General features: G+C 53.4%; 3 protein-coding genes across 3 annotated transcripts, besides 2 other annotated features; 1 reads left to right on the top strand and 2 right to left on the bottom strand.

The window, feature by feature from the left end:
* Positions 1–2041: 2041 nt before the first annotated feature.
* On the bottom strand, positions 2042–8687 carry pksP (polyketide synthase alb1; the record flags this gene model as incomplete). The annotated part of the gene is made up of 5 exons (XM_001276034.1): positions 2042–3712; positions 3768–4523; positions 4575–8003; positions 8054–8345; positions 8398–8687. 5 exons carry the CDS (start codon positions 8685–8687, stop codon positions 2042–2044), a joined length of 6438 nt encoding a protein of 2145 aa, XP_001276035.1.
* Positions 8688–9791: 1104 nt separating this feature from the next.
* Positions 9792–10402, bottom strand: arp1 (scytalone dehydratase arp1; the record flags this gene model as incomplete). The annotated part of the gene is made up of 3 exons (XM_001276033.1): positions 9792–10211; positions 10260–10315; positions 10363–10402. 3 exons carry the CDS (start codon positions 10400–10402, stop codon positions 9792–9794), a joined length of 516 nt encoding a protein of 171 aa, XP_001276034.1.
* Positions 10403–10794: 392 nt separating this feature from the next.
* arp2 (hydroxynaphthalene reductase arp2) lies at positions 10795–11647 on the top strand (the record flags this gene model as incomplete). The annotated part of the gene is made up of 2 exons (XM_001276032.1): positions 10795–11551; positions 11610–11647. 2 exons carry the CDS (start codon positions 10795–10797, stop codon positions 11645–11647), a joined length of 795 nt encoding a protein of 264 aa, XP_001276033.1.
* Positions 11648–12298: 651 nt separating this feature from the next.
* Positions 12299–12329: a microsatellite.
* Positions 12300–12329: a microsatellite.
* Positions 12330–12391: the final 62 nt, after the last annotated feature.

The raw sequence follows: 12391 nt of genomic DNA, 5'->3' as shown, positions 1-12391 counted from the left end.
ATGAATACGCAGACATGAGCTGTTCTTTTTAGTATGTACAAGGATTGTAGACGAAGCTTTTAGCAGAGGAGAAGTTGCATCGATAAGGATGAAGAAAAAAAGAAGGAAGGAAGAAACCGAATGCTCTTGTTGAAAGAGAATGAGCGTGGTCCGAGTTTCTTTTCAGACGTCAAAAAGTGAGATGAGGAGACAGAAGAGGAAGAGAAGAGAGGACGGAGAGCTTGCTCAGCGCAATAATGTCACTTGATCAGCCTTGAGAGTTAAGGAGACTAGTCGATAGTCCCGTTCATTATTGGCAATTCATTATTATTCTTACCAGTAGACTAGTGAGTAGTGACTGAGCAGAGTTCAGTCAGACTCCAGCCGTTGGAGCCGCAGGACGTGTTCCATGACCGTTCTGGTCCAAGTCCATCGTCCACAGTCGCATGCTCATAGCCTCCATGACTGGAATCCTCCAATGTCCTTGTCCTCACTCCTCAGGGACCAACGGGGAGTCTGAGTCTGGTTTGCCCCCCTGATTCTGCGCCATGCCGGACATTGGTCGTGGTGATTGGTGGCCGTGAACAAAGAAGTGGAGGAGGTCGCTTATAATAGCAGTGCGGAGAGCATATTGTCTACCCTATGTCCGAGGTTCTATGGGACCTGGATAAAATGGATCATTGGATATCCATAATCCAAGGGATCGCAAGTCCCGAGTGGCCACAGACTCAGAGCTTTTTCCTGCCAAGAGGAGTGAATGGAGCCGACTTAGGGACTTGGGCGCTTGGCGGGTGGACAAGTTCCGTGAGATCGTCCAGATCAAGCCTCTGCTGTGAGCGTGTGTAACTACTGTTTCCAAAGCTGAAGATTAGATGATGGACCTGGTCTACGTGAAACATGGAGATGCATACCCGGACAGAGCTTAATCGAACGCGTGCTTTCACACCAGTCTCTCTGCTTGTTGGAATGTCGTTGTTGTGTTTCAAATGGGAAATGTGGGAAGTGTTTTCCCGTCGAGGACACATCGGACAGTCAGCAGGTCCAGTGATCTCTTTCCCTTTTTGAAACGAGAACATGGGGCAATTGCTGCTCAGACTGGCCAATCACCGCAGGGGATGTGGCAAATCCAGCCGAGAAATCCCTGATTGGTCACAGTTAATCGGATATTCGGGATCCTCAGGCAATAATCATACTTTTACGAGATTATTAATAGTCGCAGATTGTCTCAGCTCAGGCATCAAGGCACACAGTAGTATGGAGTAGTGGTATGGAATATGGATGCGATGCAAGTAGCATGCAGTATGCAGCATGCACTGCCATCCACTGCTCCTTAGACACATGGCAGATCTATCATAGATTCACTACCCATAATGCACAGTATTTGCCCTTCCTGGTTCCTACCCTTTCTTCTAGAAATTTCTTCCTGGATCCGATTTAGTGAGAACTGCCCACAAGGCCCCCTGGAATCCTGGATGGATCATGGCAGTGCCTTGGTCGGTTTCATCTCAATCCTTGGCCTGGGCCACTGCATGTTTGGTCTTAAAATCCATTAGATATTGATTAATCAACAGACAATTTGAATACCATGGTGGGATGAGCACCGTCATACCATGCAGTTGTTTCATAACCACTGCACTGTTAGTGTAGCAGTAGAGCCAGATGAAGAAAGCCTGAGGTGTCCACGCATGTGACCAGACACACAAACTGACACCTCCATCACAGCATCACCATTCTCATCAACCTCATCAACAACAACCCATCCTTGAGCATTGAATTTCATCTCCTCTACTGCTCACTCGGCCCCAGAAAGTCGACCTTAGCGCTTACTGATCATCCCCCAACAGAAATCCCCCGCTGATCGTCCTCACGAGGCTGTGCATTCACCCTCCGAAGTTGACGTCAAACCAAAAAAGCCCAACACTGGGACACCTACACTGTATAGCTCATTGGTCGAAAAGCAGACTCCCATTACTCCAAACTAACTAATGATGTTTTCAAGATACATTTTCGAAGAGGGAAAGGTGGTATACACAATGCAATATGAACAACCAAACCATCCATTCTAGGAGCTCATCGCCTGCGCCATGAACGCAGACAACTCCTTCGCCTTCTCTCCTGTCGTCATTGTGAAGTGATTCGCTTGCTCCATCACATGGATTCCCCCAATGTTCTCGGACCCCACCAGAGTGTCCCACTTGTTGGGACCCAGATCTGTGCGGTCATTGAGCAGCCATTGCATCTCCCGCGGGTCCTTGGAGCCATCCGCTGGGGGCTCCGGCCGGGGGTCGCCTGGCTTGCCGCAGACGCCATCCTTGGCCCAGATAAGATACGTCTGGGGCATCTTATCGGCCCATGCGCTCTCCGTGAACGGGAGCGGAACAGCCTTGTAGGCGTCCAGCGAATCGATAAAGGCCAGGAAGTGCGGCAGCAACCAATCGGGAGGTGCCCTCTTGCCGTCCCCAAAGAGACCGATCGAGTTGAAGAAGCCGTATAGGCGGGGAGGCAGCTTCTCCAGGCCAATGGGAAAGGGAGAGTCGAGCAGGAGGAGCCGCTCCACGACCTCCCCTTCCTCCAGAATCAGCTGACGGGCCGCATCAAAGGCACAGATTCCGCCAGCCGACCAGCCACCGAAGTTGTAGGGTCCAGTAGGTTGACGCCGGCGGATCTCCGCCAAGTATGGCTCGGTAAGTTCCTCGAGGCTGCATTTGAGGTTCTGCGGTGTCTTCATGTAGGGGCAGTTGAGACCGTAGACACAGATATCCGGAGACAGAGCGGGGATTGTGGCGTAGGAGGAGGCGGAGCCAGAACCATCAGGGAACAAGAAGAGCTTGCTCGTGGCAGTGCGCGGGTTGCCTTGCAACAAGATCGAGGTCGCGGGGGGATGTTGAGTCGTCTTGAGCTTCTTGTTCGTGATAATCTCCGGGAGTTGGATGCGCTCGGGGGCCCGTGTCGCCTGGGGTGCAGCCTTGGGCTTCAGATCCAGAGTGACTTGGATTGCATCGAGGGTAGGGTTTTCGAGGAAGAACTCCGCCGGCAAATCCATATCGAGGGTCTCGCGGATGCGGCCCAACACCGTCAATGACAACAACGAATCCATCCCCATCTCGGGCAGGTTGTCGTTCGGATCAATGTCTCCGACCGCGACGCCGATTTCTTCCGCGAGGATGCTGCAAATGCTGGACCAAACCTTGCTGTCTCCAGGCGAAACGACATCTTCCTTGACGGGAGAAGCGATTCCAGGAGAGGTCAGGCCACTGGACGCCTCGGACGAGGCGTCGCTGTTGAAGGAATATTTGGATTCGGGTTCGCTGCACGGCTCAGGGCTACTGACGTCCGCAAAGCCCTTCTCCGCCAGATAGGCCTTGAAATCCTTGATGGTGGGATAATCCATGAACACAGAGGACTCGAAATCCAGGTTCAATTCCTCACGGTATCTACCCGTGACGGTGAGAGAGAGCAGCGAGTCGACTCCATAGTCGGCGAAGTTGAGACCGTCGGTCATTTCGGATTCGGACAAGCCAACCTCGGCGGCCAGAATCTCGAGGGCGCGGGCCACAACACGGGAAGCTGCCGAGTCTGGCTTGTTGCTCCGCGCAACCTTTGGAGGAGCCTTGACCTTGATGGGGGCGGGCGTTAACTTCTGCGGTGTGGTCTGAATCGGTGCACTGGCTGCTTTGGCGGCCCCGACTGGAGGAAGGACAGTGTCGAGGATCTTCCGGGCTAAGGCTTGGAACTATGAACAGGTTAGTCAATCCGTCTCCTTCCAATGGTTCGACCGTAGAAGTTACCTTTACTCCTCCATAAACGGCGATAATGTCATCCCCCTCAAAGACATAGACGTCACCAGCCCAGATGGAGTCCCTCCATGGCTGCATTTTGACATATGTCTGATAGGTGGCGTCGGCGGAAAACTTCTTCAGACAGCGCATCGAATCCCAGCCATGGTTAACAAAGACCTGGTTCTTCGAGTCTGTGGCATCACTGGCGTTCATGATGAAGCCAGACAAGTGGCCAAAGCTGTCGATCCAGAAGGGGTTGCGGTGGAAGTTACCCGCCGGAGCCTGGAACTTGACCTTAGCTGTGGCCTCATGTTGCTTGCTGTCTAGCACCACCTCCTGGATGGATTTGAAGTTCTCGTCGTAGTCGACCAGTGCAGCGAAGAGTTTGTACACCATGCCGCGTTGCATCCGGTGAGCCTCGCCGGTCTGAGCTTTGTCTTGCAGCAGGGACACGCTTCTCTTAACCAAGTAGGAGATGCGTTTCCACTCCATCTCACGATCGGCACAGTCAAACAACTTGACGGTGCAGTTCGCATGCTCGATCATCTTCTTGCCCTCTGCATTCACGGAGTAGACTTGGACAGCTGCCTTCTTGTCCGCCCAGTTCATGACAGCTGAGATCCGGAAGAACTGGTCCCCAGACTTGGCGATGAGTGGTTTGGGCACGGTCATGTCACACACGTCCAGGCCCAGGCCCTGCAGCTCTGGCTTGTACGTGGTGATCAAGTGGTCGACAAGAGTTTGCGCAATATCCGCGTAGAGAGACTAGAAGCGTCAGCTCTCTCATTCGAAAGAGATGGATGTGTATCAACTTACCGAAGGAGTGAGAGCGACTCCGTTCACCTTGTGGCCTTGAATAACACGGTTGAGATCGGGATCGGCAATGTTATTCTCGACCACCAGTGTTGCCATGGTTCCATCATCCCGATTCTCGACGATTTTCTGTGCAGCAGTGGTGAGGAACGTGGACTTTGGCGCCGACGCCTCCGCCGCAACAGGAGCACCCTTGGTGAGGCAGAAGTTGTTCGTGTACGGAATCCAATAGTTCTTAAGATCCCAGCTGTAACGGGGCAGGTTGAGCACCTCATGAGCCGAGTCAAAACCCTGGTGGAACTGCTTCCAGTTCAGCTCGACACCCGCGAGATGCAGAGTCGAGAGACTGTTAGAGATGATTTTCCACGGATCCTCGTCACGGCGAAGCGAAGCAACTGTGGTAGCCTGCGGGCCGAAAGTGGATTTGATCATTCCGCTGCAGATGGGATGGGATCCGACCTCCAGCCAGACTGTGGTTTCGTTCATCAACTTCGCGTGCCGAGTCGCCTCCAGCCCGCCCAGGAAGTTGACAGTTTCGCGGCAATGCTTCACCATATACCTGGGACCAAGCACTTCGTAGTTTTCCTCGGTGATGACCTCTCCTGTAAGGGCCGAGACAAAAGGGACCGATGGCTTGTGGAACACAACACCCTGGGCCTTATCCTCGAATGGGTCCAAAATTGGAGTCACCTGGGCTGAGTGGAAAGCAAATGGCACCTTGAGCTTAGTGGATTTCAGACTCTGGCCCGTGAGCTGCTCTGCCAGTTCATCAATGTGGCCGCTAAGACCACTGATCACCGTCTCTGTTGGCCCGTTGATGCAGGCAACGGCGTGAGCCTCTGCATCGAGCAAATGTTGGATGTCCGACAGGGCTGCCTTGACCGCGAGCATGGCATGAGTTCCCATCTGGCACTGCTCCGTGAGGAGCTGCGCACGACGACCACACAGGTATATCGTGTCACTTGTGGACAAGACACCGGCAGCATTCAACGCCGCATAATCACCCAGGCTGTGACCTAACACAAAGGCGGGGCTGACACCCAAGCCTCTCCAGTAGTCGACCAGCGCCATCTGAAGGCAGGTTGTTCCAAGCTGCGTCACCACTGGGCTCAGTCCTTCCACGGGAACACTCCCGTCGATCAAGTGAATGATTGACGGGAATCCCTGGCTGCGAGCAATGCAGTCGAAGCGGTGGATAATGCTTCGGAACGTCGCGCAGTCCTCATACAGCTGCTTACCCATCCCGCTGTACTGAGCCCCCTGGCCGGTGAACACAAAACCGACCTTGGGTGCCGTCGCGGGGACAGGAGTGGTGCTTTCTTGATCAGCGCGCTGACGCAGGGCATCCCGGATGTCTTTCACGGTCGCCCCGACCGCAGTGGCTCGGAAGGGGTGATGAATGCGACGTGCAGTAGTGGTGTAGGCCAGACTGGCAAGGAATCTCTTCTCATTTGCCGGTGCTGATGGCGCGTGCGTATCGATGTATTTGATCAAGGCGTTAATGTTGCGCTTGAGCGCACTTTGCGACCGCGCTGTTACGGACACCACATGCACGTTGCGAGGGTCCTGTCCAGTGATTTCGCGCAGCGGAGAATCCTCCAGCAGCAGGGCCGTGTTTCCGCCTGCCGCGGAGAAGTTGTTGAGGAACATCTTCCGCTTGCCTGACACTGGTCTGGTCCATGGAGTGGGCTTCAGTGCGATGTGGACATTTCGCTGGGCAAGATCCGTGGGGAAATTATGGTTGATCTTGGTCTTGATGCCGCAGTGAGGCGGAATCATGTTCTGCTTCATCATCAACAGCACCTTAACTAGCGATGTCACTCCAGAGGCGGATTCGCCATGCCCGACGTTGGATTTGGCCGAGCCCAGGTGGAGGGAGTTTGCAGGGCCTCGACGGCAATCAGGCGCAAACACGTCGAGAACCGACTGCATCTCGACTGCGTCGCCAGCCTGGGTGCCAGTTCCGTGCATTTCCACATAGCTGACCTCGTGAGGGTTGGTGTTGGTGTCGTTCAACAGCTTGTTAAAGATAAAGGCCTGGGCTCCGACATGGGGTCGAGTGATCGAGACAGCCTCAGCGGAGTGGTTCGTATAAGCAGCGTTGATGACTCCGAGGATGGGATCGTTATCAGCCTCTGCGTCTTCAAGCCGCTTCAGGACAATGCTACCGACTCCATCAGCACGGCAGTACCCATCCGCACCATCGTCGAAGGTGTTGCAGTTTCCAGTCCGAGACAAGAAATGCCCACGATCCAGACCGGCATGGTTGTCTGGGTTGGTCAGCAGATTCACTCCACCAGTGATGGCCGAGTCGCAGTCATTTCTCCAGATCGCATTACAGGCCAGGTGGATAGCCGCAAGACTCGACGAACAGGCCGTGTCGACACTAACACTGGGTCCGCTGAACTTGAAATAATAGTTGATTCGGCCAGGGGTAAAGGCACGGTTGCCGCCGGGGATAAAGTATGTATCAATGTCCTGGCCGCTGTTGATCTCACGATAATCATCACTGGTCATGCCGTAGAAGATGCCCACCCGATCTCTCTGAGTGGACGGAGTGCTGTTAGGAATAAACCCGGCCATCTCCAGCGCTTCGTAAGCTGTCAGCAATGCCAAACGCTGAGCGGGATCGGCCTGAAGCGCCTCACGGGGCGACATGTTAAAGAAACGAGCATCGAACATTCCAGGCTCGTTGATCCAGCAGCCGAACGGGACTTTGCTGGTGTTTCTCTTTGTACCAGTCAAATCCACGTGCGCATCGACGTCCCATCGATCAGGAGGCACTGTTTTGTGGACGTCGAGGCCCTTGTAGAGTAGGTCCCAGAACGCCTCAACCCCGTCTGCCTCGGGGAAACGACCGGACATGCCGATGATAGCAATCTTGGACCGGGACGTGTTGCCAGTCTGGTTGAGCGCGGCGGGGTCCATCTGTGGAGCACCAACCCCGGTGTCGACCTCGACTCTGCAATTACCCACGCGTTGAAGCGCAGTCGCTAGACCTTGAGTCGCGCTGCTAGCAATGGGAAGGATCTTCCACAGCTTGCCTGGGGTAGACTGGACGATCGACAGACAGGATTCGGTGACTTTGTCCCAGCAGATTCTGCGCACGAGGATCTCTTCCAAGGCCACCTTTAGCAGATCACGCGTGCTCTGTGCCTGGACTGTCTTTCCTGTGTTACTTGAAAGCAAAGAAATATGAGGTGCATAGTTTGAGATCATATCGGAACAGGAGTCGAGCATGCTCTGGATCTCTCGCTCATTGTACAGATGAGGTGCGTGGTAAGGACCGTGGACTCCGGGAGCTTTGAAGTGCTTGCATTCCTTTGGAAGCGCTTCTTCGATGAACTCATCCAGGATTTCCGGTGGTGCGCTGATGGTGAGACCCTTGGAGCCAACTGCGCTGATATATGGTCGAGACGAGGGGTTGATTCCCTGTTGGTCAGTGCGATGATCTTTTGAGGGGCAGCAGAAATAGTACTTACTCGCTTTTCATGAAATTGGGCGATTCGATTGATCGCATCCTCTTCGTTAAGGTCGGACACGAGAACTGACCAGCTGCCGGTTGAGGATGAGGACGAGTCCACAAGATCCCGGACTGTCATGACACACAGACCCAGGTGGATTGCCATTGCAACAACCTCCACCGCGAGGGGGAGCAGCTCTCCTACATTTCTGCAGGAGCTGACTGCGGCACAACTGAGAAGTCCTGTGCATGACCCCAGGAGAAGGCTGTCCTCGGCTGAGGGATAGGGGTGTCCACGGTCACCATGGTAGCTCATGTGAGGTTAGCATTCGGCGCAGGCCATGAGGTGCTGGACAGACTTACTCGATAAAGCATCCCAGTTGATGGATGCATGTCAACGCACTCCCCAGCGCCGGGTTTGTCCCTGATTCGCGGTGCCGGGCGAGGAGGTCGGCGATGCTGGTGAATCGAGGGAAGAGGCTGCGCTGAGAAGGCGGAAGCTTAGAGATTTCGCGACGCAGCGCATGGAAGCATCTTTCGAAGAACGAGGCGACGATGGTGTGGTTTTTGGCCTGCAGGAGGTTTCGCAGCCCTTCGTCGCAGCTGATGGTTTGGTCACCGAAGAGATAGACGCGACGGAGGTCTTCCATCATGGCGCAGGTGGTACGTGGCCTGCACCTCCAAAGGTTCCGGCTACTGTGCGATATTTTTGTTCGAAGCCGCAGCACATTGGAGATTTTGGGTTTTCTTCAGAGACAGTAGGTGAACTCGAAGAGTGGCCCCTTTAAGTGTAACATCGGGTCTGCCAGGCCATCAATGACCTAACTGGGAAGAAGATCCACTCGGCCTGATCGGATAGCAGGTTTTTGGGACTTTACAATTGTCCGCTCTGGGAGCCGAGATCTATCGATGGGAAGAGCTTGAGCTCGGAACCATAGCTTTGCAAGCAGCTCTAGTCTGGGGGTGTGAGCTTGGAAGGCGCCTACCCTGCTGCAGGGACTGGTTCGAGGCCCGATGCAAGCATAATGCAATTCCCAACGCAACCCTCGAAACTTGCTTTCCCGGCTTCCATGGATTTCGAGGATATGCTTCCTGGTCTTCGGGTTATTCAGCCTCCGATCGATGTTGCTTTCCTACCGAAAAGAGAGAAGATTGGGAGCCTTGTGAGACAACCGCTGTTGGATACCGTTGGAAGCGGAAATCCGGGACACGAGGGAGGGCCGGCCGAGCCGTAGACGAACCCCCTTCCATGATTCCATTCCTTCCAGGCATGTCCGCATTTGGCATATACGCTTCCATCATGCTGGTCAGCCGATGGAGATCTTCAATGATCTTGTTTGATCTACCATTTAGCGATCGATTCTGGTGCACTACGTCAGGAATCGCCTTATCCTTCCGTCTGATCTGCTTGACCTATCGTCCCACTCTGGGGGTCATAAGACAGGGTATTAATATTCACACGACGCCAAGCATTCATGTTGCCTCAACAAGCTGCCATTTCGAGTACAACTGTGAGATTGCAATGTTGCGTTGGGTCTCACTTCCTTCTTTGTGACTCACTCGCGCCGGACATGACCGAACCACAAGCATAAGATGTCCAAAAAAGTCTCATTATATGCTTTGCTAACTCTGAATTGACGTAGTCCATACGGAATCTAGATTTAATGCCAACCTCACAGCCGCTCGATAAGGAATTCACATGGTGAGTACAATGATCAACACATGATATCAACTTCCGCAAGGTTCATTCGACTGATCTACACCACACTCGTCGGATTAATGGCCGCGCGAAAAACGTCGTCGAATTGATATTCATTCCACCGCACGGTAGGTTTCAGTCCGGCAAATTTCCAGACCCCGTCGATTTTGCGATAGTAGTGCTCATTGGTGGCATGCGAATGGCCCTTGAGTTTGACGGTCTTCATGTCAGTGTCCGTGTAGACCTGATGGGCGGCCCGCAGCTGATGGTGGCCAATGACTTCTGTATCGGAGATCTTCTCCCACCAGGTAGCTCCGAGCAGATGCTGGGTCTTAATGGTTGGGTCGCCGAGGAAGTCAATATCGGTGACCATCTTGAGGTAGTCTTCAGCAGGCATGTCGCTCCATTTCCGCAGGCCGATCTGCGTGTAGTCGACGGTAAGGGTCGGAGAGATGATGCTTCGCAGCCGATCCCAGTCCTTATTGAGTCAGTATAGGCTCGTCTCCAAGAAGGGTTTGAGACTTACTTTGGCGTCGTAGCTGTCTGCCCAGTCGAACACGACCTTTTGCAGGGCGAGAAAGTCTAATGGGTCAGTGTGTGCTGACTTCCAGAAATCTTGCAACCCGTACCTTGAAAGTCAATATTGAGGTTGGGCTTCTTTTCCACCATGATGACCGCGATTATGAGGATGTTTTGTCTGAATGCTTGACGAGCGAACTATCAGATGAGGAACAACCGGTTATATCAAATGATGACCACGAGGTTTTTGTCTAAACACGCATCGCAAACAGATCTATCCACAATCCAATTCTCTTACGATATTGACCGAGGCCAAGATCCGGATGCAGCAGCATTTCCCTTGTGAGACAATCTGAATGCGTACATTCCACGCAGCCAACGCCGTCAAACGTGCGAATGCAGTACGCCGGCTTCGATTCTATTGTGATATAACCGTTTCCCGAAGTAGATAGACGTAGAGTAATATATATGCGGTGGGTTATCCAAACACCCTTCCGACTGATTACAGATCACTACATATCCAACCACAACAAATCGTCAAGATGGTCAGCACCAGCAATCTCCCTCTCAGCGGTAAAGTCGCCGTGGTAACTGGCGGTGGGCGAGGCATTGGCGCCGGGATTGCCCTCGAACTGGCCCGTCGGGGAGCCTCGGTAGCCATCAACTACGGCCACAGCGCGCAATCGGCGCAGGAGGTGGTCGACGCCATCCAGGCCATCGGCAGCAAGGCCGCGGCTTTCAAGGCAGATCTGACCCACGTCCCCAGCATTGAGTCGCTCATCCAGCAGGTGGTGAGCCACTTCGGACGGCTGGACATCGTGGTGTCTAACTCGGGCATGGAGAAGTTCTGCCCGCTGGAACAGACGACAGTGGACGACTTCAACGAGGTGTTTAACCTGAACACACGGGCACAGCTGTTCGTCGCCCGGTATGCCTACGAGCACATCCAGCCGGGAGGACGCGTGATTCTCATGTCGTCTATTGCCGCTGGTGTAGGCGTTCCAGGGCATGCACTGTACGCGGGCAGCAAAGCGGCCGTGGAGGGCTTCACCCGCTGTCTAGCAGCGGACTTTGGCCGCAAGCAGTGCACGGTGAACGCGATTGCACCGGCCGGGGTGAAGAGCGACATGTGGCGGGAGAATTCGTGGCGGTATGCGCCTGGATGCGACCAGGGGTCTTCGCTGGAGGAGATTGAGAAGGCGCTGGCCAACGGGAGCCCGCTGCAACGTTGCGGCGAGCCGGCAGACATTGGCAAGATAGTGTCATTCCTGGCGGGCCCGGATTCGGAATGGGTGAATGGTAAGTTATTCGACGAGATACCTGGTATGGGAAGGGGTGGAATGCTGACTACGCATAGGCCAGATTATCCCAGTCAATGGAGGTGCCAACATTTAGAACAGAGGGCTCGGTAGTATTGGTTATCTGTGTCTTGTCTTCCTTTTTCTTGCTTGTGTTCGGATCTGCATACGACTGGCTCACTACAGTCTACATACTGCGCTGCATAACACGGTCATGTCTTTCTTGCCACTGTACCTCAACCTTGTTTCTATCCAGTTAAAGCAGACTCCCGGCTCTGTCCCTTGTCTTCCGATGTCAATATTCAATTTGACTTTTGAATTTTTTTTTTTACCCTTTGAGCCAAAGAGATGTAGAGCCTCCATATGATTAGAGGAGTTCGTCAGACCCAGCAAGTCCCAGTCGGTTCTAAAAATGGATATATGCTCCCTTCATTACGTTATAGACAGTTCATATAAACGCATTCAGATCGCCTCAACTCAGCCAGCCTAGATTTACCTCGCTGGGATATCTATCGTTGACGTGTCGACTTCAACGGGACAGTCTTTGTGTCATGGACCTTGAGGAATGTAACCCTAACCAATGCATCCACCGGCTTCATCCTACTGAATGCGTTCCAACATGGCTCAGTGAGACATTCTGCTCGGACAGGCTTCTATTATTGTCAAACTTGTTCAATTCGAACAACAGTTTCCCAACGCGGCTGATATTATCCCTCTGATCGGCGATTTCCCAAATCGGAAATCTGTATCTCTCTCTCTCTCTCTCTCTCTCTCTCTCTGCATGCATACAGAACATTGTGCAGCAAACGGCTGTCCATTCGGCATCAAAACCAAGTATATA

Source organism: Aspergillus clavatus, genomic scaffold (genome assembly GCF_000002715.2).
Source record: "Aspergillus clavatus NRRL 1 1099423829791 genomic scaffold, whole genome shotgun sequence".
NCBI lineage: Eukaryota > Fungi > Ascomycota > Eurotiomycetes > Eurotiales > Aspergillaceae > Aspergillus > Aspergillus clavatus.
Note: the sequence above shows the minus strand (reverse complement) of the source record. Positions and strands in the feature narration are given on the sequence as shown.